At 53.7% G+C, this 26,151-nt stretch overlaps 1 protein-coding gene across 2 annotated transcripts in view; it reads right to left on the reverse strand.

The window, feature by feature from the left end:
* Nucleotides 1–26,151, reverse strand: part of COL5A1 (collagen type V alpha 1 chain) — a 138,908-nt gene that overhangs the window by 73,844 nt on the left and 38,913 nt on the right. For both annotated transcript variants that reach the window (XM_007521425.3, XM_007521424.3), the window contains exons 4-11: nt 25,841–26,003; nt 9,236–9,367; nt 8,099–8,239; nt 7,145–7,366; nt 5,655–5,816; nt 5,244–5,300; nt 1,011–1,052; nt 737–799 (exon numbers count right to left, since the gene is read on the reverse strand). In XM_007521425.3, the coding sequence (XP_007521487.1) occupies nt 737–799; nt 1,011–1,052; nt 5,244–5,300; nt 5,655–5,816; nt 7,145–7,366; nt 8,099–8,239; nt 9,236–9,367; nt 25,841–26,003 (982 nt within the window). The remainder of the gene's footprint in view (nt 1–736; nt 800–1,010; nt 1,053–5,243; nt 5,301–5,654; nt 5,817–7,144; nt 7,367–8,098; nt 8,240–9,235; nt 9,368–25,840; nt 26,004–26,151) is intronic.

The following is a 26,151-nucleotide window of genomic DNA, read 5'->3' on the forward strand; positions in this document are numbered from 1 at the left end:
ACTTATACCCCAAGAGCCTGCCCCCCTACTGTTGTATCTGCACTCATGCATGGCCCTGAGCACTGCCCCAAGCCTCCTAGAACTTAGAAGGCATCCTTGTGGGATTCCCCCATCCTGCTGTCTGAAGCAAATTCCTAGAGGTGACCCAGCCACCGTTTCCCCAGAAGCTCCCACTGCACACTCTGCTCTAGGCTGTGGGCCAAGCCTAGGAATAAAGGTCCATTAGGACACACACACTCCTTGCTTCCCTCACCTACAACTTAGTCAACGCATGACAAGCTTTTAATCAGCACTCAACATCGATACTCATTAGAGCAGCAGGAAAAACTCAAGAGGCCAAGGCAGAGCCCTTAGGGTGTAGTACCACCCAGCCCCACCAGGTGTCAGAGCTCAGCCTGAATCTTTTCTGCCCCAAGTGGGAACAACGCCCCCTCCCCCCGGACCCCCCCCCCCACACCAACACCAACACCACCAACACCATGGTGGTCAAGGGCGCACCTCATGACTCATGACCAGGGTGATGTGTGTCCATTACTTGATTTGCAATAAGGAAGAAAGACAGGGAAATAAAGACTCCACGTTGAAGGAGGACTGGCATGGGAGCCCCCAATGAGTCTCACTCTGTGGATGTTACCTGTCTCACTCAGGATGGCAATATTTACTCCCCCTACCCAAAATCCAGAGAGATGCAATCAGGGGATGGTGTGTGACCACAGGGAGCCTGGCCACTGCTTACCCGTTCTCCAGGGTCACCCACTTGGCCAGTGGGACCCACTGTTCCCGGAGGTCCTGGGAGACCCTAGAATTGAAATGAAAATCAGGATGAAGTTTAAAGACACAACTCCGTGCCTGCCCATCCAGGAGAGACAGAAAGAAGCCAGCAGAGAGCTGCATCCCATGGTGCCAAGAAAAGATGCAAAGTGGCCCCTTTTTCCCTTCTAAGAAGCTTAAGGGGTGTCACTGGTCCCGAGAATCCCACAAGTCATGGGAAAATAGAAAGCAATACTCACAGCGGGGCCTTCTGGGCCAGGTGGCCCTTCCATGAGCATGCCCTGGAAAAAAGAGACAGTGTCTGAGACTCTAGGGTCCTAACCCCCAAAACCTAATGCTCCCAGGACCCCATTTTCCCAAGATCCTAGTATGGGCCCCAGGTAATGCAGGCAGCCCCTGAGCCAGGGTGCCAGGACCACAAGGGGCTGAGCCACCATCCCTGTGCTGGGGATTATGGTGAGGGCCACGACCCCTGTCCTCCAAGCACATCCAAGAGCAGAGACAACTAACTAGACAATGACCAACATGTCCAGAGACTCTCCTCTTCTCCAAGAGGAGAGCTAGGAAGGCTGAACCCCAGCTCTATCCTGTCTCCTCCACAGGGAGCCCCAGGCAGATGCTGGGTAGTGACTACCCACAGTGTGAGGGGACCCCAGGATGAGCATCCTAGTCAGAGTAAAGGGGCACACAATCATGGACTCAAGGCTGAACCTCTGCCCTGGCCTGGAGACCCTGAGGCCACTCTTCTCATACCAGCCACACCCTCTCCTGCCTCCTGAAGAAAATGCTCCCCAGCCCAGCAGGACCAGCAAATAGGAAGTCACTATGTGGTTGGGGCTCACAGCCTCAGCCTCCCTGGCCCCTCACAGTACAGTGTCCAGGTCCACCCTGCCTCCAAGCCAGGCCACACTCACACTTCTCCCAAAAGGGGATGAGACTTTCTATCCTCTCTTTCATTTCCTGCAATCCCAACCCTGTGGGTCTGGGCTCCAGCGAGAGGCAGAGGCAGCATGGGCTTCAGCTCAATGCCAGACAAACCCCCTGCCCTCAGGCCTTCACTTCCACCCCTCCCACCTTTCCAGTGCAGGACCCCTTTGTCCACTTCCTGTCTAGTCACCGTCAGGACCAAGACACCTCCCTCCATGTCTTCCATGTTCTCTGCCCACTTTAGTGAGGTCTGAAGCAATGTGGAGTCTGCCAAGGAGAGGAGGGGGGTTCCCACTCTTCCCAGAAAGAGGAGGGTCTCCTAACCTGCTTGAGCTTATAGGTCAAAAATACAGTGAGTAATGAAGTATGGGACTAAGAATGTTTGTCCAGCCGTGTTGGGTGGGCTGCATGTGTGGCCAGTAAACACAGCAACACTATTTTGGTTAATTCTCCTGGTGTGTGTGTGGGGGGGAGAGATGGTTTACAGTGCTGGAGGCATTAACCTTAGCTAGTTCCCTCATTCCTGGATCAAAGGGAGTCCCCTTCATCTCTTCAGGGGTGACCTACACTCAGCTGTTCCCCCACACTGAATGGTCCACTGTTGGAACCAGATGTACCAAACCAGACTCATGGGGTCACCGCTGGTGGCAGACATCAACCAGTAGGGACCCCTGCAGTCAGGGAACTAAGACCTCCCCCCCTCCAGTTCTTTCTTGGGACTCCCCATCACTGGAGAGATGGAGGCTCTGTTTACACAGATGTGCACACAGAGAAATATTTGTACATGTGATATCCACAGGGAGTTCATCCAAATAACCCGGTGCACCCCAGCTTCCTCCTCTGACAGAGCAGCTGGGAAGGCTCAGACCTGGGCTGGGAGATGAGTGGTCACTGCAGGGCTTGGGGGCACGACATCTGCCTTGCAGATACACCCAGGCTGTTCCCAGACTGGGTCCTGCAGGGCGGACAGCGAGACCACTCCAGGACAGCAGGGGAAGAAACCTAGAAGGAAGGGACTTCTCCAGGCAGGGGGACTCCGAGAAGGTCCGGGAGGTGGCACAGACTTGCCATGGCAGGCAGGTGCACCTGGGAGAGCTCGAGGGCAGAGCAGTGGCCTTGTCCTACTCCCAGGACCTGACGGCAGTCCTGACTCAGCCCTAATTCAATCACAGTGGGAACCACAACAGAAGGTGAGACAGTGAGTGACGTGTCTGTCAGCCACCATGGTTGAATCTGGGACATTGTGGTCCACAGGCCCTGGTTATCAGATGCCCAGGACCTTATTCCTCTCTGATGAATGGGTTCCCGGCCTTTTTTTTTCTTTAATTCCTCTAATTTTGTACTAGTGATCTAACATTGATCAACAAAACTATATGATAACAGGGGTATAATTTCACACCATTCCCACCCACCACCAGAGTTCTGTGTCCCCATTTCCTCCACTGGATACTGTAGTAGTAGTTCTCTCAAAGTCACAGATATGGGTGGATTATTATTTCTATAACTATGTATCTATATATTTGCTCATTTTTTTCTATGGCCTTGCCTTCTCTTCCTTTCTAAGTAGCGCCAACACCTATTATTACATCTGAGAGTCCTCTCTTTATTCCTTTTCTTTCTCTAAGTCCTGATAGAATTAGGATTCAGAGCCCTTTGGTCATCTTCCCCTCACATTGTTCCCCTGCTGGGAGTACGGACCAAAATTGTTTATGGGGTACAGAATGTGGGTGCTCTGGCTTCTGTAATTGCTTCTCCACTGGACACAGACATTGGCAGGTGGATCCATTACCCCCAGTCTGTTTTTATCTTTCCCTAGTGGAGTAGGGCTTGAAGAGGTAGATTCCTGACCTTTTAAGGAGCCCTGTCAGTTCTGACAAAGGACAGAAGGAGCCGGATGAGAGGGGACAGCAGGCCAAGTACCCACTACAGATGATGAGTGGGGGATGGTGTCCAGAGCTCCAAGGGCAGGGCGTCCCATCTCCCTAAGGAGCCTGGGATCAGAGCCCCTCTTCCGGGGTGGACGCCCACATGGTCAGTGGCAGGCTCCCGGCAGCTGTCTCCTGGAACTTGGCCATCTGTTTACTGGGAGCTAAGACTTAGAGGACCATCTGACCCTGCTCCAGGCTGAGAAATTCCAACTGTTTACATGAGCTCTCCAGGGGCCCCAGCCAGGGTCTGTGGACACTTGGAACGTTCTTGGGTGAGTGGGAGGCTGGAACAAGGTCGGGGCAGAGGTGGGGAGGGGACTCTATGCTAACTGCTTCCATGTGGCTGGGCTGTCCCTAGTGAGGAAGAGGTAGCTTTCTGGATCTGAACTGTTTTCACCGAAGGATCAATCACCATGACCTGCTCAGCACTCTCCTCTCACACCACCTGTCCTCTCCCGACCCCCGCCCCAGGGAACCTGCAAAGGGAAGACACCCAATGCTGTCCACACCCCCACTACACCACAACCTGTGCTGATATAGGTTCCTTCAGGAGAGGCCCCATGGAGTGTGAGTGAACAGACTGAACAGCACAGGTGAGACAGTGAGCCCAGACCCCACCTGCTCCACAGGCCCACTTTCTTCCGGAGTACCTTGCCACTGATGGGGACAACACAAAGGAAGCCCCAGGTAGCAGTGAACATGGGGCCCATTCCGTTTGGGGGCAATTTCACTTTCCTTCTGGAGGAGGTTCACCCAGACCACTGCTGGCTGGGGCTCCTACAGCCCACAGCTCCCCTAGGGTTCCTTCTATCAGGCCTGGATGCATGGTACCCCCTGGTTCCTAGGCACCCCCAATGCAATGCCTGCCAGCCTTCCCACTCACACTAGCCCCATCTCCCTGGAACACCCCAGACAGGGGCTGCCCCAAGTCTCAGAAAATGGTGCGTCCAGTGGCCACAGCCTTGTGGGAGCTGACAGGTTCCCTTCCCCAGGACAGTCCTGGCAGGAGAACACAGAGTTGCCCAAGATTTGCAGGAATCTAGATGTTTCTGCAGGCCAGAAGAGGGCCAAATCAGGGGAATTCTGCTGAATCTTCATCCTTTAGGAGATCCCCTCCCCCCTGTTCCCCAGAGATGGGACATGTCCTGCCTGGTCCAACCAGGGGCTTTCCAGCAGCATGGGCTGACAGAACAAACAAGAATCTCATCAGAGGGGTCCGGAGTCCCAATGCCGTACCCCACCAAAGGCTCACACTTGAGGCATGGCAGGAAGAGTCCCCCATAACTGCCTGGCTGAAGCCCTGGGTCTGCAGTTGAGTGGACAGCCCCTGCCTGTCCACCTTCTCCAGCCCATGCGAGAGACCCTGCCCACCCTTTGAGGAGATGGGAGTCCTCTCCTCATCCAAGTACAAGTGACATGAAGTCTCAAGCTCACAGGGCAAAGTCTAACCAGAGAGGACCCAGGTGACCACCTCTGGCAAAGCCCAGCAAAAGGGACATGTGCAGCCCGCTAGACCACGCGGCTCTGCACAGTAACCCATGGCACAGGGACCCCAACAGTCTGGCTATGTACCCCAAGCTGTGACCCTCCAGAGAGAGGAGACAAAAATGTCCTTACTGGTTCAATGATGGCAGGCTCTCCTTTCTGACCCTTCTCGCCCCGGGGGCCTCCAATCTGGGGATTAAAACAAACAGGTGGAGAGAGGGTGAGAGGGGGGAGGAGGGAACCCCAAGCGGCAGCAAACACATGGTGACATGTGCACTCAAACAGGGGCACCACTAACCGATCTCCTAATTTTCTTATATGACGGATTCATTTTAGATAGAGGCAGAGAGAAATCAAAAGGGAAGGCAGGAGTAGAGAGAGGAGAGAGAGAGAGACATCGAGACATCTGCAGCACTGCTCCACTACTTGTGAAGCTTTCTACCCTCCAGATGGGGACTGGGGTCTTAATCCAGGTCCTTTCTGGAGGGGCTGCTCCTGGCCTCCTGTGCCCAGTACCACCCACCCCAGGCAGGGCTTCCTCACCCCTTCATAGATGGTGTCCTGGTTTGCGGGCATGCCTGGCCCGATCTCAGATGGGGAAACGGTCGGGTCGTAGTAGGGGTCATAGTAGTTCTCATCCAGGTTCCGGATGGTTTCCTCAGTGAAGTCCCCATCTGGATCCTCATTCCCTTCTCCTGGAGCCGGCTGGCGGGAGAGTAAACGGTGGGGAGCAGGTGTCACCCCAAAGGATTCCAGGTAACCTGTTAAGAGGCCCTTCCCTTCCAGGATTCCCAGCCTGCCAAGCCAGCAGTCCAGTGCATGTCATCCAAACAGGCCCCAGGCCTCTGGGAAGCTAAGGCTGTGCCAGGACCCAGGTGACATGGAACCAGAGAAGTCAGGGTCACCCAGGGAATAGCAGCAGATCTCTGCTGGCAGATGGGGGCCCCAGAGACAAAAGAAACTGGGGAGTCCTCCTGGCAGCATTCAAGGCTCTGCATCACACACTGGTTACATATGTGTGTAGTATATAATAAAAATATATATATATATATATTTGTAAATATGCATATATACTTACATTTTCTAGAGACAGAGAGGAACTGACAGGTAATGTTGAGACAGAGAGAGAGCTAGTCACCTGCAGCATTTGATCACAGCTCAAGGAGCTTCCCCCAGCAGCAGAGGACCACAAGCTTGAACCAGGGTCCTTGGGCATGCTAATGTATGCACTCAACCAGGTGCACCACCAGTCAGCCCCTTTATACTGATTGGTTTATTTATTTTCTTTCTATTTTCTGCCACCAGGGTTATCATTGGGGTCTGGTGCCAGCATTATAAATCCACTACATCTGGTGATCATTTTTCCTTTTTATTTCTTTCTGTTATTTTTTTTTTTAATTTTCTTTGGCTAAGACAGAAACTGAGGTAGGTGGGGGTAGAAAGAAAAGGAGAAAGAAAGATAAGACACCTGCAGACCTGCTTCACTGCTCATGAAGCTTTATCCTATAGGTGGGACTGGGGGCTTGAGCCAGGGTCTTTGAGCATAGTAACGTGTGTGTTCAAACCCCCACCACTCAGCCCCTCTACATTGGTTGGCTTTAAGCATTTTCCATGTGTTTGCTAAAATCAGAAAACCCTGCCATACCCCCAGAGAGGTTGTCATCACCAGGAAAGCAGGGATTCTGGGGGATGTTAGGTCCCAAGGCCAGAGGAGATCCCGGGCCAGGTCCGCTGTATGTCCCAGCCTCCTGATGCCTTGTCCCCATCGCCCCTCAGCTCAGGGACCTGTTGCACCTGGCCCTCCCCACAGACAGGGAGGGACACCTTCTCCCAACACAACACCCTTCCCCACCTCTACCTGAAGCCCCAGAAAGGGAAGGTGGCTGAGTTGCCTGGCCCACCCCATGCAGATGTGCACCCAGGGTATTACAGGGCCCTGGTCCCAAGCTCCATGGGCATCCCTAGGAGGTCACCCAGGGCACCACAAGCAGAAGCAGAGGCAAGCAAGGCCACTCAGGGAGGAGGGTGCTCACGTTGGAGGAGTTGGAGCTAAGCACGGTGCTGGTGGGGAGCCCCAGGTCGGGGAGCTGGTCGGGGTCCCCGCCATAGCCAAGGTCCTCATCTGGAGGTGGCGTGTAGTAGTCATCGGTGGGCATGTAGTCATAATCACCAATGCCGGGGTCTTCCTCCTTGCCAGCCCCCTCACCGGTATCGGGCACCGCCGTGGGGGGCACCGTGGGAGGCAGGGGCAGGTCCTGCAACAGGGCAGAAAATGAGGGAGTGATCGGGACCATGGTTCTGGCCCCTGCCTTTCTGTTGCTGCTTGGCAGAAGCAGCAAAGTTCAAACCAAGCCCCAGGACTCCAGACACCACAGCCACCCATAGGCTGAGCAGACCCAGCTGAATAGCCGGGGACTGAGCTTGGGGTCCGGGCACCATCACAGCATGAAGTGTAACACTCAGGGCCTGGAGCTCTAGGGACTAGGTCATCTGCCTTGGAAGCAGTCAAGACAGGCAAGGCCTCACTCACCAACCCCACCCTCAACCGTGTGGGGGTCCTTGGGGCATGCAGTCACCCCCACATCCAGGTCTATACTGAATGCTGGAACTGTCTCCGCAGAGGTGGCAGGGGGCAAGGTGGGCTCTTGAGGCCAAGCACTCTTGGAGCAGCAGTCTGGAGCCCATGACCCCCTGGCTGAATTGTAACCCAGGACCCACAGCCCCACAGCCTCAAGGTCAGCTGTTGCTGTCCACCCACAAGAGCAGAGTAGGACCAGAAGCCAGTGTCCCCACTCCCTGTAAGGGCGGCACTCCTCACACTCGTCCCCAAGGACAGTTCTTCACCCAATACTTCTCATGAATCAAAAACACAGCCAGTCACTGTCACCCGTCCCCTGCCAAGCCACCCCACCCCATCCTCCAATTCCCTACACATCACCGAAGGTGCCTCCTCCCCCACCATCCCACACACACAGAGTTCTTCAGACCTCAGTGATCTCTGTGGTCTCTCTGGCAACTTCCACAGGCTCCTTGGTTGGAGGGGGGTCCTTGTTGCCATCATCCGTGTCTTCATAATAGGGGTACTCGTAGTAATAAGTGTCCCCTTCACCCTCTCCTACTTCTGGGTACTAGAAACAACAGGATCACATGAGGCAGACTCAGCCTGTGTTGCCCATTCTCCCTCTTCTGAATTCAGACAGGAAGAGTGCACACCAGAAACCAGCACCCAGCCCCCTATGGGTTCCTTCCATCTCAGCCCCTCGAGAAGCCCAAGGGGCAATATGGGGAACCCAGACCCCCTTCAAAGAAAACTGAGCTCTGAAAGGTCCAGGCTTTCTGACCCCACAGAGCCCAGGACTCCAACAATGGCCAAACTGTGGGCTCAACAGCTGGTGTGGTTGGCACTCAGGGTTCCCCTTGACTTTCCTTGGAGCCCCAACAGCAAAAGGAAAAGCCACTGTGTGTCAAGAAGACCCAGGAGACAGCAGGATGCACCCTGGGCTGTGGGACTCTGCGGCCTTAGGCAGACTGCATTCCATCCTTTCTGTTGGTCAAAGTCCAGAGCAGGGCTTTGCCCCCCACCCTCTAACTGAACTGGGGGTTGGCTCTGAGTGGGGAAGGAAGCTGGATGGAGAGGATCACAAGTACAGTGAAGAGACTTGCTGGGTCTGGGGCAGGAGGATGAGGGAGAAGTAGAGTGATGAGGCATATCCCTGAAACACTTCAAGGACACTGCCCCTTGGTAAACATATGGGCTCAGAGATCCCATCACCCTGCAAACACAGTCTGCAACACCCCCCAATCTGGCAGGTTTCTGATGCACCCAGTATATTCAGCCCACCAAAGTTGTATTTTTTTGCTCATAGATGCCCCAGCAGGTCAGAAACCAGAAGGTAAGAGACAGGCTTGCTGGGTCCCCTGGGAAGGTCCTTTGAAAAGTCAGAGGTGAATACAGCACCAGGTGGATACAGCTCTGTGATATAGCACCAGGTAACTGAATCAGGTACCCCCCCATCACCTTCTCTCCAGAGCATTCACGTGAGATGAGGGTTCCTCCTCCCCCTGCCTGCCAGACCTCACCCTTCCCAGGTATACCCACACTTAACCCAACAGAATTGACTCACATATTCATCGGGGTTGGGGTCCTGCGACTGGGGGGTATCGGGGACAGGGATGTCACAGTCAGGGCTGTAGTGCTCGCAGTAATCATAGGCTGCCCGGTGGTCTGAGATGAAGAGCAGCTGCTGGATGTCACCCTGCAAAAGGACAACAGCCCTTAAGTAAGCTCACACACCTGGGCACCCGGAAACCAGCCTGTGCCCAAGGGGACAGCAGCCCAGGCCGAGGCCAGTAGGAACCATTATGTAAGGCCATCTTCCTCTCGGGAAGTGCTGCCTCCAGGGGCCACCCAAGCCAGGGAGGCTTGTCCACACAGCTACCCTGTCACTTACCCACTAGCCCACCCACTCAAACAAGTACCCACCCACCTACTCATTAACCCACTCACATCCAGGTACCCATCTGTTCTTCCATATATATATAAGGAAGAATATACATATATTCTTCCATATATACATATATACACATATATATATATGTGTGTGTGTGTGTGTATATATACATATATATACATATATATATATATCCATTCAAGCATTCACCTATCTGTGCATCCAACCATCCAGCCATCTAACCATTTATTCACTCATCCATCCATCCACCTTTCCTTCCTTCCTTCCTTCCTTCCTTCCTTCCTTCCTTCCTTCCTTCCTTCTTTCCTTCCTTCCTTCCTTTCTTTCCTCACTCCCTTCCTTCCATCAGTCCATCTATCCATTCACCCATCTATCCATCCATCCATCCACCCATCCACCCATCCACCTATCAATTCAATTCACACATACATACATACATACATATATACCTATATACATACACCTATACATCCATCCATTCACCCACCCAGATACCTACCCACCACTCAGTGGGGTTCTCATCATTCAAAAGCAATTATTAAACAGCTGCTGAGTTCCAAGAACTGCATCAAATAGAGGGGATGCAGCTATGGTCCAGGCCCTGCCAAGAGGTACCCACACTCCCCATCACTGTGGACTTGCCTTGTACCCCACAGATAAGTTCACCAGCACACCCATATGTAGCCATCAGGCTTTCCACTGCCCCTCAAGCTCCACTTTCTGGTTAGAGGTCTGTGGCTGCCCCTGAGCCCTTGCCCCTGATCTGGTGCGGTCCAGCAAAAGGTTGGTTATATTCCTAAAGAACAAAGCTCCAAGGGAGGCAAGAGGAGATTGTGGTGCCCATGAGCGTGACCAAGGAGGCAGTACCACAAGCCCAGCAAGTGGCTACACCTGGAAGGCCTGCCTCACTGGACTACAGGAGGGCTGGGAATGCCTGACACCCACGGGTGACTAACAGTGGATACGCAGTGTCCCCTGGTTTGTGGAGCAAGGTGCCTCTGCTGTGTTGTGCACTACCCAGAAGACAGGCTCTGTGCCACCCTCCCCAGCTTTCCAGAGAGTCTAGAGAGAAAGAGGATAAAGCCTGGCAGAACTGGGTGATGGTGTCAGAGTCAGAAAGGGAAGGTGCCTCCTGATCCCTGACTCACAGCAAGTGCTGCAGAGCAATGATACTCCCCCATCCCCCGCTAATGCAGCCCCAGAGCCACTCTGCCTCCAGAGGGCATCCAGGTGGGCCGCCTTCCACAAGGTCACAGGACAAGCCCCAGCAGTCCCCCTGCCCCCAGCGCAAACCAGGGAGTGTGGAGAAAAGGGAGAGAGGCCAGCCATGCACACCTCATATCATAAGCACGCCGCTTGCCCACCTGCTTCTCTTCATTTTTACCTCTCTCCCTCCTCTTCTTTCTCTTTTTATCCTGCTCCCTCCTCTCTCTCTCTCTCTCTCTCTCTCTCTCTCTCTCTCTCTCTCCATCCTCCCCCCACTCCTCCTCTTGGAAGCCAGGGATTTCTGGCCTATGTTTTCAACTCTTCAGCAGATGAGAACCGTATGATGAGAGCCATGAATCAAAACCACACATTTTTATTAAGCAGCATGACTTCTAGTTCGAATGGCATCCAATTCAAATAAAACACATTTTCCTTTCAACTGGCAATTCGACATCTAAATATATGTTCTCCCAGTGCAGTTGCTGGAAAGGAGAGGCATCTGGGAGTGGAGTGGGGGCAGCTGTGGTTGCTGGCCTCAAGCTCCCCTGGATAGAGCCGCTGGGCCCTGCACCATGAAACCTGTGTCAGGCCTCCCAGGAAGGTCTGTCGTCTCTGGGTCCCAGCAAGCCCTTTCCCCTGCCTGGTCACTCAGGTCCAGTGAGAGGCATACAGATGCTACACACAGCAGCCTGGGAGCAAGGCTCAGTAGGAGGGTGAACAGGTGCTCCCCACATTTTGAGCCTAAGCACCATTTCTACTTGTTGCCATGCTTCACATTGGTTTGGTCTCACTCTCCCCCGCCGGGAGATTTGGTTTAGCCCTTGCTAGTTTTCACAGCTACTCCCTTCTCCCTGCCCCCTATCCTATGTACTTCCTGAGTTCATGATGCTGCCGCCAGAGGAGAAAGATGCAGGACAGATCTGTGTGGTGATTAGTTTCAGGTTAGTTTTTGAATCGTTGCTCCTGAATAAAGAAATACAGCTTCTTTGCACAGCCATGTGTCCTCAAGTCTCTGTCTAACGCCGCAAAGCTAGCCTGGCATACTAGAGCCCCGAACTTTAAAGACATCTACTGAGCAGGCCCTCCGCCAGCGGGGTTCCCAGCATCCTTGCTGACTCCCAGAGACTGTGTAAACAGTGTACTAGTGAGGGGGCCCAGCCATGGCACCCCTTTCAACCAGCTCCCTTCTGCAAGTTCCCAGACTCATTTAAAACACTCTAAACACACACACACACACACACACCAAATCGAGTGGCTTCTCCCAGTGAAGCAAATGTTCCTGTTTGCTCTCTAAGACAACAGGCTCTGTTCAACACCCAACCACTGTGGAGAAAAGGAAACTAAGGTATGAATACAAAGACCAGCTCTGGGCCAGATCTCATCTAGGGCTCCTTTCAGTCCACTCATGATCTCTTCCAACACACAAGTTGTAGGATGGGGGGATGACTGCAAACCCCACACACATACACACACACCCACAAGGGTCAGGGAGCAGTGAGGCTCCGACAGAGCAGAGGCCTACCCTTCTCCCCATGCCTGCAGGGAGGAAGAGAGGGGTGCTCTGGGCTTCCTGTGGGGTTGGGGCTGTCCCTGTGTCTGCCTCTGACAGCAGACCCCCACCTGAATGGGAGGATGAGCACAGTGGCTGAGACAGGGCAGACCTGGCCACACCCGGGGCACACCTGCTCACCAAAGATCAAGAACAGGCATGACTGTGCCCTAGGGGCTCTGAGTCCCAGAATCTCCCCTTCCAGTGCCTCAAGGAGGGCAGTCAGCCAACAGCATGAGCAAAGGTGAGAGGATTACAGTTGGACCCTCTCATCCCAGTTACAATTATGGTGCAAGGACACAGGCAGACCCTGACTGGAAGAACAGGAAGTGGGGGGGGCACTGAGTGGCTTTGGATGGGATGACCAAGGGATGCCATGCCAAAGTGCTCCCAGATTTCTGAACCTCAGGCCTTCACTGAGCCCAAAGAAACAGTCGTCAGTACTTGTCCACTGTCCCCATCATCCCCTGCTCCCCACTTACCCCATGAGGGTAAGATCTGGCTCCCCAACTTACTTGCTGCCATTCTGCCAGCCAGTGTCCTCAGTATTCCCATCTCCTGCGCCCCGTGTCCAAACATGCAGCCTACGGACCACTTAGAGAGTCCGAGGTTCTCTGGGGTGCTGGTGCCTTTACCCCGCCTGCAGCCTTAGTGTGCTGGACCCTCTGCAGTCACAGCCCTTGTGAGTGCCTGACGATCAACGCCCCCCCCATGCTCACAAGTGAGCCACCTATAGCCTCCAGGGTTGGGGAGGGGCTCCCTCAAATCCCCATTCTGTAGATGCTCATAAAAGTAGAGTGATACAAGAGCACACAGTGGCCTCCCAAGTCATCCCCCCCCGAAACACCACCCCAGATCTGAAGGGTCCCCTTGGAATGGAAGTGGAGTGTTGTACCCGTGTGACAACTAGGGATGGCCAAAAGTAATCAGAAGTGAGGTTCCTTCCTGCGGCCACCAATCTGTGAGGTGGGGCCGCCCTACACCCCATCTCTGGGTCCCCCAGACCCAACCTTGCACTTGCTCTGTTTACATTTAAATGTCAAGCCCCAAACTCAGCACTCAGGTGGCTGTCCCTAAGACCCCGCCCGAGGGCAGGTGTTAGCTGTCCCCTCTACAACTCTCCTGGGGACTCTGGCTGCCTCCTAGATTATGCATCTCTTCTCTGCTCCCCTCCCGCCCACCCCCGCAACTAAGACACCTATGCTGAGCCCTAGAAGCTTCTGCCATGCCTCCTGCACGCGCTAGGGAGGACACTGTTGTCTTTGGCACTCACTGGGCCAGGAGCATTCTGCTAAGGGAGTCAGTCCTGCCTTCTCCAGTAATGAGATTTTTGCCAGGCTTCATTTCTGCAATGAGCTAAGGAAATTGTAGTCTTTGTTGGAAAGCTTTGCAACCATAGGGGCTTATGAAGACAATAAAGAAAAAATGGAACTTGCACAGACCCCCCAGGGGGGCGTGGTTGGTAGCAGGTGAGGCTTCACATCCTGCCATTTCTATGCTCCCCCCAAATCACACCCCTTTTGCTATCCTACCCAGGCCACTGACTTGTGCATTCGTCCTCTCACAAAAACCCCCAGGGTCTGGAGGGATCCAGCGCCCCCTCCATCACTGGCTGTACTGCATCCCCTCCTCAGCCAATGCCAACTGGCCTGCAGGGCATCCTGGCACTCTGCTCAGCCACAGAGTACACAGACTAGCTTCAGTCAGACCACTTCTCACTGGTTGAGTGGAGACACACAGATGATTCGGAAACACAGATGCTTATTGTCTGTAGCCTTGGAAAGACCCAGCCAGCAGGCTACGCTTTGAGCAGAAGCAAAAGGGCAGGACCACCCTCCTGCAGCTCATGGGCTATGGGCTATGGCCTCACGCTGTCCCTCTCCACCTGCAAGACCATTCCAGGGTGTTGCCATCTGCAGCATAAGAAAGGCACAGAACCCTAACTCGGCCATCTTGGGGTGGGTGATGGGCAGTAGTGGGGAATGCAAGGGCTCTGTAGGTCTGGCACATCTGGGTTTGAACCCAAAGGTGAGTCCCCAAATAGTGCCAAGCCACTGTCCACTTCCATGACTTCCTGGGAGACCTGGCACATGAAAGGCCCCCAACCTTATCAACATCCTCCCCAGCCGAGATCCTATGGCCCCTACAAATCACATCTGTAATCTGCTTCAATCATTTTCATCTAAGAGTTACATAAACAGAAATGAAGGGCTGCAAGCCAGAGGTTTTTCCATGATTTTTTTTTCTTGGAGTGCCCACAGAGTCTGAGACTGAGTTTTGCTCTGTTCAGATGAGAGTTAAGGGGTTTTTGCATGGCTAGGAATCACTTCCTTCAACCCCTGCCCCCAGGTCCTGCCCTGCTGGTCTGTGGCTGTGCTTTCTCCCATGATGGTCACCTGTGGGTCCCCCAGCTAGCCAGGTGGTCACAGGGTGTTTAGAGTCCAGCGTACCCACTCCTATGCTGCTGGTGGCTGCAAAATGCCGCATCCATGTCCACATAGGGGAGTCAGGGGTGGCACACGGTCTGATCCTAACATCGACTCTGGGGACTAAAGGGCTACCCCTTTAGTGGATACCCCCGGAACAAGCAACAAGGTAGCATAGGCCAAATCAACTAGCCCACCTCCCCAAAAGTTCACACTATAAAGTATGACAGTGACTGCACCCCTCCCTCCCCTGCCTGATACACATCACTTATTCTCTGCAGGTCTCCACTGGTTCATTTTATATAAAAAACAATCTACCATGTGGAAGTGAAGATAACTGTGACAGTGCCTCTAAATGTTTACTGGGCCTAGTACAGTTTACAGTTTACAGTGCCTCCTAGTGTTTACTGGGACTAGGTATATCAGCACCTACCATCACCACCACTGTCGCTCCCACCACCACTGACATGCCCACCCTCAACACCGCTTCCACCTCCATCAGTATTACCGTCAGCACTGTCATTGCCACCATCATCACCACCACGACCATCTCTACCAATATCACCGTTGTCACCATCATCACCGCCATCACCACCACCACCTCTACCAATACCATCTTCAACACCACCATCACCACCATCACCACTTCCATCTCTGCCAGTATCACCGCCATTACCTCCACTATTGTCATCACTACCACTTCTTATGATATCATCTACACCACCATTACTGCCATCATCATCATCCTCAGCACCATCACCTCCACCCATACCATCATCCACAACACCATCGTCATCCTCAGTGCTGTCACCTCTACCAAAGCCATCATCGCCATCACCCTCACCGTCAGTATCACTTCCCACATGACCTCCAGCATCGCCGTCACATCACCAGCACCATCATCATCATCTTCACTACCATCATCACCACCAGCAGCAGCCACGCACCCTGACAAAGGTTCACAGCCTCCCCTGCCCAAAGTGTCCCTTTCCCTCGTTGTCCCCCAAGTGGACACAGAGATGAGTAAATCTGTCTCCCTGACCTCTTGGTGCTTCCTCAGAAGGCAGCCCAGGTGACTGAGTGACGAGCCCTGCCACTCCTTCCCCACATTGCAGGGTTGATTGTCACAGACCCAAGTGAGGAAATTTACCAGCATCTTTACTGAATGTCACTTGCTCACTTCCAGATTATGATGCCCCTCTCCCAAAATGACCTTTCCTGAGTCTTATGTATCAACCAAGCATAAGATGGCACTTGCTATAATGTCACAGAGCTGCTGGGGACTTGCTGTAAATCCACACCAGCAGAAGGCTTCTCCTTGCACACAGGGCCCACACAAGCCTGAAGGAGGGCATCATGCAGTGGGGGCAGGAGGCCTGATTTCAGAGGCCAAGCTGCTCCTCAGGCTCTCGGCCAACACACTACTTGAAGCAGACCCTGTGCCCTGGGCTACTCTCACCTCAAGCACTGATACAAACAATAAGAAGCCCAAGCAAATCCCCAAAGCCTAGCCACCTCACCAGCAAACATTTACACATGAGCCTGAGGGGGACAGATATGAGAGTAAGCCTCATGCAAGGGGACCAGATGTACTTCCTTATCGTGGAAAAGTGGCTTCAGGCACTCAGCCTCCCAGAGGCACTGAGCTGTTCAGCCAGCAATCCCAAGGTCTGGAGAGAGAAGCACAGAGAAAAATCAAGTCTGCTTGGCAGAACCCAAGCTCTGCAACCTCAGGGCTTGGCTGCCACCTGACTACCCAGGCCCTTTCTAAAAACCTGTTTGTGGACAAACACAGTTTGGGTGGGGTGAGGAGAAGGGGGTCTAGAAACCTCCTGGAGTCTGGAGAACGTGAAGATTCTGTTCTAAAGTGAGAGACAAGGGGTCAGGCTGGGAGGGGTAGGGAGGAAGAAGAGCCACTTCGAGCCAGGGAAACTTGGAACCCAAGCAGAAGTAACAAACAGGGGCAGGATGTTTTCTGAGGGGAAGAGTGGACCAGCAGCCCAGCCTGTGCAGGGCAGGTCTGTACCAGGCCCTGGAGCCCAGTCCCACACTTGCCTCAGTTCTGGGAGGCAGTAAGTGACATCTGATAGTCACTGTCCGGGATGGGCAGGGAGGGCCTCCAGAGCCACAGCCCCACCAGTCCCGGGGGCTGGGTTTTCTGAACAAGCACTGGCCCCAGCCTTCCTGCCTGGCTCCATGTGGCCCAGAGCCCTCTACCCCTTCACTGCCCCCCCCCCAACTCATCCTCCCCAGAACTAGAAGACTTTCCAAATAAGCCCAGGTGGAACAGACAAGAAGACAAGCCCCAACTGGATTTTCCATGCTCTCAGAGACCACAGCTTGGAGAAAACACATCCAGGACCTCCAAGGAGCTCAGCGAGGCTGGCAGCCACCCCACAGGGCCATCCAACCACAGACATGTGACCCTAGGGGACACAGCGACCTTGAGTCAGTGCTCTAGTCTAAGGGGGAGAGGGCTCTCCCAAGGTTTAAGGGAGGTGTCCTCCCCGGGAGACAGAAGGGCACTGAAAGCCAACAGTCTCAGGGAGACCTTCCCTGGCTCCCCATGCAGCCCATGCACAGAGGGGTTTCATCACCCCACCCTCACAGCTGTACCTGCCAGGGGTGGTCTGGACTCCAGCTTTCCACCTATGGCTGAGCTTGGACTGAATCACACCCTCTAACACTCTGGAATCTCTCCAGAAGACAGAGGTGACTGAAATGACAACAGCACCAACTGGATTATCAGTCACTCTAATCACCAGCTATTGCACTGGAACACAAGTGCAGGCTGCACCCCCCAGACTGCGGGGTGCTACTACCAAGTGGTGGAGGGGGCTGGTGCTCTCTGTAGGTGTGGACCAAGCTGAGAGCTCACCTGGTGTTACATCCTATTTCTCACCACAAGGCGAAAGGACACCAGGGCTCAGGCTCGCCGCGGCCACAAAAACAGGGAGCAGAGACCAGGGCCAGGTCATAGCACCCCTCCTGCACGCCATCATCTGACAGTCATGCTAAAGACAGTACACCTAGGATGCAGGAGTCCTCCCCCTTCCCAAGCTCCAGCCCTAGAGTCAGCCTGGAGGGCTGCCCCCTTCCATTGCAGACAAGACCCAGTCTGGCTCAAGGCACCCTTCATGGTGCAGCCCAGCCCTGGGGGTCACCAGGCCCCACCAGGCCCACAGATGAGAAAGCACCTGAGTCCTGTGACATCACCCCTGGGCGGCCTCGTGGCGTCAGCCCGTCTGAACCAGACACGGCTGACGGCTCACAGTTTCCATGAGCAAACCCAAGCCCTCCAGGGCCAGGCAGCCTGAGATGCCAACTCCTATCATGGCCCGGAGAGCAGGGCCTGCCTGGCTTTGCAGGGTCTCTGTGCCCCACCCCCACCTGGCCCCATGGGAATGAAGATGGGTCAATGCCAGCACCTGGCAGAATCCAGCCACTGCCATTCCAGACTCGAGTCCCTGGGTGCAGACATCCAGAAGACCATTATCACTTTGCTCTCACCTGCTGCCCCCACACACACACACACCCAGCACACACCCATGATGGTGAGCCCAGCCCTGGCTCCCAGCCCAGAGGCCCCACCTGCACTGGCAGAGGTCCATGCCCACGCCTGCCTGCTACCCAGTCCTTCACGCACAAAAACCAGAGGAGAAACCACACCTCAAATGCCCTGCATGTCAGTTTCATAGGCCAGTGGGCTGTCTGTCCAGTAGGAGAGCCACACAGGGGCTGCCCTGATGCCCACACCCCTGCAGCTGGGAGGAGTGTGCCCCCATCTCCACAGACTTGGCCCCACTTGGCAGCCCAAACAGCCTGGCTTTGAATCCAGTCAGATACTTGGGCCCAGCACTGCTGCCATGAGCCACACACCCCCTAAAGAACCCTTTCCATGCAGGTCCCCCAAAGACAGGTCCACACTGTTACCCCCAGAAGCTGAACTCCTAACCTTACTTGGAAACTGGATCTCTGTGGACATAAGCAGGTTGGCTGGAGGGAAGACATAAGATCACCCTGCATCAAAGTGCCTCAAGGCTTGGGGAGGAGGGTGGCACTTGGGGATGGAGTCAAGGACACAGGGCCTAAGAGCTGGGGAGACATGGGACTCCCGTGGAGCCTACAGGGGAGCACACCCTGAAATACCTAGGGTGCAGATTTCTGGCTCCAGGACTAGAGAGAATAAATTGTCGGGTAGAACCACAGGCCTTTCACTTACTGACTGACACCCTGTCCTTCCCAGGAGCCAGAAACAGTCCCTGTGACGTGGGCCTAAAAGCCTCCGATCCTTACATGAATCTAAGGGACTAGCTGAGCATCAGGACAGCTGCGCTGGGCATAACACAGCAAAGAGGTAACCTACCTCTAAGGACAGAGGAAGGCATGGGAGTTGGAGTGTGTGGGAGGGACACAAAGGTTTTGGGACTGTGCTGCTGAACCTGAGGACTCCTGCTGCCCTCTGGCTCCACCCCACTCAGGTCTGAGCCACTTGCTCCCCCAGCAGGTCTGAGTCCAAGACTCAGCCTTGGAGGCCTCCATTTCCAAAGGTAAAACCCGTGGGTCTGGCCGGGGATGGTGTCAGATGCATAATGACCAGGCTTCTACCTCCCTGGAAGATACTGGGACTGAACATGTGACCACACAGACCAGGTAGGCAAGGACGTGGGCCCAGAGCATGGTTTCCCATGTACAGACACACTGAGTCACATTCCAGGCAGCTCTGGACCCAGGCATTGACCTCAAAATAGTACTAGTGATGGTGTTCCAGAAGGTTCCTGCCACGTGTGCACCCAAACCTGGCTCCTCCTGAAACAGCATGGGGTTCACCACAACGCCAAAGGAGAACCACTCTCAGCCTGGGGAGGGAGATGTCCACTAGTGGGGCACAGACAGAGCACAGTCCTAGGAGTGCCCACACCAGTCCCCATTTCTCATCCACCTGAGTCTAAACACAGTGCTTCAGGGGGACTCAGCATGGGCCCCACAGCCCTACAACTGCATTCCTCTTGGCCACCATCCAGGAAGGGAAAAGCACACTCAGATGTCTCCGTGGGTACCCTCATTGTGGGGACCAGCCCAGCTGACAAAACCCTGGAGAGATGGAGGTCAGAGCAAAGGGAAGTCCCCAGGAGGTGTGCACACCCCACCCACTTCTATACTAAAGGCCACTTTCTCCTACAAACCAGGCCCAGAATGTTCTGCAGCCCCCACTCACAGGTCTCAGCAGCCAGAGGCTCCATGCTTGGCACATTTGGGACACTTTCCCTCATGACTCTCATTCCAGTGTCCACCTTCACTGGCTCTGGAGAGCCCTAGGCGGTGTCCTGCGCTGGGCTACGTTCTGTATGCCCAGGTGGGCCTCAACCTGACCCCCAAGGAAAACCCTAAACTAGGAGCAGAGGGGGGTGGTGGCTCCAGGGAGGACCTGGGGCTCAACAGGCACATCCTGGCCAGGGGGACAGGGACCTGGCTTTCACATCCCCCAGACCATTCCCTGCTCACAGTGGAGGGAAGCAGTGGCTCAGCAGAGGCCCCATGCCTACCCTGGAAAAGCTCAAGTCCAGGAAAGAACATGTCAGTGGAAAAGTTGGGGCCTGGAAAAAGGGACTCAGGGATTAGGTAAACTGCTGGGTCCTTCCAAACAATCAAAATGAGGGCAGACAGACAGACTGGGCCATGGCTGGGCCGTGATGCCGTCATCCTTACGCTGGCTCCCGGAGGTCCCACAGAGGCTGGGCGGAGACAGTCTGTTTGGTCCTGTTGCCCCTTGAAACGCCTAACAGCTGCTAAACAGAGCTGGCTCCTGGCCTGCCTCCCCTGCGGGGGGGCATTCTCCTCCTCCACACACCCCTGCTGTGGCTTACTCAGAGAGAAGGGTCCCAGCCCTGCCAAGCACCAGGCCCCAGTCCCTCAGTGTGTCCCTCCTTCCCCCAACACCAGCTGGCTCTGGCTTGAGGTTGTGGAGAAGCCAAGGCTATGGGAGTGGCGTTTGTGGCTGCACAGCCGTGCTGAGTGGAAGGAGTCACAGTGGGTACAGGGAAGGCCAGCTCTGGCTCCCAGCCCCTGCTGGCAGCTTGTGCTGGCTCTTTCTGTGGGCATTCCTAGGAAAGTGGGTCCCACAAACCCCAAGAGCCCAAGGACACCCACATTCACAGGCCTTTACAGGGCCACCTGGAATGCTACCCTTGAGTCCTTGGTTTATTCTGTCTGGTGGCTAAAGCGACCTTGGCTCTGCTGTGTCCACCAGTGTCTGTTAGCAAGCTAGAGCAGACTCTGGACAGCAGCAGACCAGGAACCAGCCCTGCCTCCTTAGCTTGGTGTCTCTCCATCTCTCTCCCTCTCTGTCTCCCCTTCCCCTCCCAATTCTCTCTGTTCAATCATATAAGAGGGAAAGAGAAAGAAAGGAAAAAATGGCCACCAGGAACAAGGAATTTGTTGTGCAGGTACTGAGCCCCAGTGATAATCCCAGTGGCAACTGGGAAAAAAAAAAAAGAAAAAGAAAAACATCAGAAACATCATTATTTGGCATCTGCTAAAAAGTAAAAAGTGAAATCACTGTAGTGTGGCACTAGACACTGTGACCTTACAATTTATAGCTTACTATTAATCACATATTAAAAAAGTGAGAAAAAATGAAGTCACTTTGATGTCACAGGAAGCCAAGATTCTGTTTTGCCTGACAGGGGACAATGCTGACTGGGATACGAGGCCACCGCAGCCAACTTGATCATCATCTTTGGGGAAAATCAGCATGAGATGCTTAGGGGAGTGTGGAAGGCAGCAGTGGATCTGCCGGTCTTCATGAAGGAAGCGGGGGGGGGGGGGGGGGGGAGGGCAGTGTCAGAAGAGGACACGCCTGACAGCCAGACAAGGGAAGGCCTGGAAGTGCCTCCAGAGACAAGGGTGCACAAGCAGACACCATCCCCACAGCCTCCAGCTAGACTCAGGGGTGACCAAGAGAACAGATCCTCCTCCTATAGGCAGGCTGAGCACCCAGAGCCAGGCTCTTCCCAGCCAGACATCTAGGCCATCACTGGCTAGAAAGGCAGTTCAGAGGAGGGAAACAGTGGCTCCTTGAGGCCTCAGGAAACTATCAAACATCACAACTGAATCAGCAAAAAAAAGAAAGGAGCAACAGCGAAAGCCAAAAGTCAAGAGGAAGAAAGAGACAGTCAAAGTCGGAGCAGAAATAAATACAATGGGGAGCAGAAAGACAATTCCAAAGAATGATAAAAGCTGGTTCTTTGAAAGGATGGAACAGATAAACCCCTGGCTAGACTCACCCAAGGGAGGGTGGGGAGGGGGGAGTGCAAGAGGTAGAAAGGTGATAAAAACAATCAGGAGTGAGAGAGGTGAAACTACAACTGAAGATGGAGAGATACAAAGAATCATAGGAGAATAATACGGGTGTCTTCAATGCAAATAAATTGGACAACATAGATGCATTCCAGGGACACTTCTTTTGGAAATCAGAAACTGCTTCCACCCTTTAAGGCTAACTGTAGTGGTGCTGTCGAGCGCTGACAAGGAGGCGTGGGGGCAGGCATCTCAGGATAAATGCAGGATTGGCCCTCTGACCCGTCCACTTTCAAACTGAGTCTCAGAAACTGAAAGCAGAAACCCCAAGATCTCACAGCACTATGAGTGAAGGGGAAATCAAGCCCAGTCTTGAGCTCTGCCACCCCCATCCCACCCCCAGACACACACAGCAGTGGAGTCTTCACGCACTGTGCTCAAGGGGAAAAAAGATTGTCTGGCTCAGCAAGAAAAATCAAGGAGGCAGTATTTATCTCAGGCTGCTACGTTTTATAGATAGATGAAGCTTTTTTCCCTGAGTCTTCATACTAAAAGATGCATTGTGCCGACACAAAACGCGCGAGCAATAAAGCTTTGGCAAGGCACAGTAAAGAACTCGAAGCTGAGCTGCTGAGGCCCAGCCTGCAACCCTTTGGAGCACTTTCCTGTCTCCAGATGCAGGAAAACGGGCAGCAACAGAGAACCTGCTCCCACTCTGAGCAGGCGTCCAAGCCAAGGGATTTGTGGGTGAGCCCAACTGAGTTGCTCCACTCACATTTGACAGATGACAGTCACAAGGTCATCCATAAGGCCTCCTGCTAAACCTGAACCCACCCGCTAGCCAGAGGTCTGCACCAGAAAAGAACTCAGTGCCCATTTGGGGAACCCCTATGCCAGCTTTGAACCCAAGCAGGTCCCCAAAGCTGCCTCCCTGCCCAGCTGAGACAGCCTCAGACACCTCAGGGCTGACCCTGAGGCAGTGGGTGAGCTCAGCTAGGAGCACCTTGGAAGCTGTGTGTGCATCCGCAGCACGTGGGAATGGGCAGAGCCAAGGTGCCCAGACCACCCTGCTGCCTGTGTGGCCAGAGCTGCCCTGGAATCACCCCCAGGAGGGGCTGCCTGCACTCAGCCCCCAGCCTTCTTCCAATGAGCCCCCTGAGAGCTCTCGGAATGAGTGACCATAACAGCCCCATACCTTTCCTGAGGCTTCAGTCACAGACCTGGGAATGAGGAATTGACCTTTTTTAGCCATTAGAATTTTGAAAAAAAAAATACAGGACTGATCCACAACAACAACATGGCCCATTACAACCAGACCGCCCAATCTTCTGCTTGCACACATCCCCCCAAACCTCCCCCTTCACCAGGTATAAGAACCTGCTGGTCTGTGGACAGAGTACCAGCCTGGACTTTTGACCACTAGTCACCTCCCGCTTTCCTTCCAATAAACCAGCCTTGGCTCTCAGAGATACATGATATTCTGTCTCTCTCTTTCTCTGTATCTCAACGCCTGATGCTCTTCTTTTCTTTGTTTTTTTTTTTTATTTTATTATTTTAATGAAAGAGATAGAGAGACCAGAGCACTGCTCAGCTCTGGCTTACTGTGGTGCTGGGGATTGAACCTGGGACCTCAGAGCCTCAGGCATGAGAGTCTTTTGCAGAACCATTATGCTATCTCCCTAACCCCCGATCCTTTTCTGTGTCACACCCCGCTTCCCCCACACCACACATTTCCATGGAGAGATGGCTATTCCGCTCTTCCCTTGGTATTCCACACATCCACAGCATTTGCAACACCCCAGGAACCTCATGATCCACACACTGGCTGTTAGTGAGAAGGATCTTCCACCATCTTCCACCTGCCTCCTACCTGCCTTCGAGGCTGCCACTGGCATGTAGCAGGAGTGAGCAGTGACGGAGGCAGGGGTTGGTGTTACATTCAGCCTCTCATAATTTTGCTCAGAGCTTTACAAAGTTGCTGTATTAATAATCCACTTCACAGATGGGAAAACCAAGGCCCAGATAAGCAGAGCAGCCAAATCTAGGTCTGGATTCCAGCAAGAAGGCGTGGAAAGCCCCACTCTGAAGGCCTGTGCCCAAGCCAGCTGCCTGTCACAGCCAGGCCACAGCCAGGCCTACTGTGACTTTATCAAAAGAAGAGCCATTCGTTGACCCTTCTCCCCACCCTCTGGCAGATATCACTATACAAAAACAGAAAATGAGGTCAGGGGAGCTTTCTCGGTAGGAAGAGCACAGGACTTGCACACCTGAGACTTCCTGTTTCTTCCTCAGAGATCAAGCACAAGACTGGAGCTCCTTTCTCTTCCTCTCCCCCTCTCGATCTCTGTCCTCCCTCACCTTCCCCCCCTTTCTCTTCTTCTTTTTCTTTTCTTTTCTTTTCCTTTTTTTTTTTTTCAGAGCACTGCTTATGGTGGTGCAGGGGATTGAGCCTGGGATATTAGGGCCTCAGGTAGGTAGGACAGTCTCTTCGAAGAACCGTTATGCCATCTCCCTTAGCCAAGAAAATAATTTTTAAAGATTTATTTATGAAAGAGAGTCCAGAGCCCTGCTCAGCTCTGGCTTATGGTGATGCTAGGGATTGAACCTAGGACTCTAGAGCCTCAGACATATGAGTCTTTTGCAGAACCACTATGCTATTTCTTTATCTCATACTAAATAAATAAAAAACTGAGAACAGACATTGAGTAAAAAGCATAAATTCTCTTTTCTTCCCTGGCAGGGTGTCAAAGTCCAGTCACCCCAAGTCTGACTTGGTGGCCCCAAGTCACAGAGAGGATGCTCAGTTTCCCAGGCCCCCACTCTGCCATGAGTCTGGGTGACACTGAAGGCAGTCATGCATGTGAGTTGTTGCAGGTGTTCTTAGCCCAGCCCTTGGTCTTTCAGACTATTTAGGAAGGAAACACTGGCCCAGCCTGTCTTCCACCCCTGTCCTCTGTCCCTGGAGCTCACAGCCATGGAGTCTGGGAGCCAGACCAGCATTCTTGAGACTTTCTAGCCTGTCCAAACATATGCTTGTGGGGAGCTCTTAGCACACCTGCGTCTTTCTCCACAAAGCAAGTTTATAGGGAAGAAGTCACCCTCAACTTCCTGGTGGTTGTCTGTTTATCATTCGGCCCAAGTCAGATGTCACGCCAGCCACCTGAAGTTCTTTCGAGAATGCAGACTTCAAGGCTCTGCTGAAGGTCTGCTTCCCCAGAAGCTCAGGTGGTGGGGCACAGGAATCTGGATTTTTAGATTCCCAGGGGTTTTCAATTCAAGCCTTGTGCCCCTCTGGGGCACTTGTCATCTACAGAGGTGACGTACTTCTGGAAGGAGGGCAAAGTTCCTCAACTCTGACCCACCTGGGGCTCCAGGTGGTAAAGCAGGGCTCCCAGCTATGCTCAGCTGCCCATCCCCACCTCCTAGGCATTTTAAGGGAAGCTGGGCCCCATGCCAGACATAGTTGGACACCACTGAGCCAGGAAGGGCCTTCCTGAAGCTTCCATTCTCCAGTTGAGCCCCACCACCCAACACCCCCTCTCTCCCTGAAGGCACTACTCTCCACACCAGGCTCATGTTCAGCTCCCCAAAGCTCCAACCACTCCTAAGATCATGCCAGACATGGGGCCCTGGACAAGGGGAGTCACTGCTGTCCCCTACATGGCATCTCCTCCCCACAGCCACAAACACCCACTGGGACAGAACTGAGGCTTCAGACTTGCAGGAACCACAGCCATGCCCAGCACCAGCCCACCCTGCTTGCTGCCTGCTGCCTACCTCAAACAGTTCCTCATCAAGAATCCGGGCACCAAAGACAATGATGCCATTGAGATCGATCAGGGGGTGGTCACTGCGGTTGAGCACCTTGGTGATTTTCTTCTTACAGTCCAGGATCAAGGTGATATTCTTTTTGTGGACACTGAAGGCAATTCTGTGCCACCTGCAAAGACATAGAGATGCCAGGTGAGTGAGTGAAGGGGACAGTGTCCAGCAATGCCCACACAAGAATTCCCCACAGATACCCACAGGCCCAGGGGAGACGGGGCAGCTCTGTGTCGAAGTGCATGGTACCAGAGCTGCTCGGCACT

Source organism: Erinaceus europaeus, chromosome 10 (genome assembly GCF_950295315.1).
Source record: "Erinaceus europaeus chromosome 10, mEriEur2.1, whole genome shotgun sequence".
NCBI lineage: Eukaryota > Metazoa > Chordata > Mammalia > Eulipotyphla > Erinaceidae > Erinaceus > Erinaceus europaeus.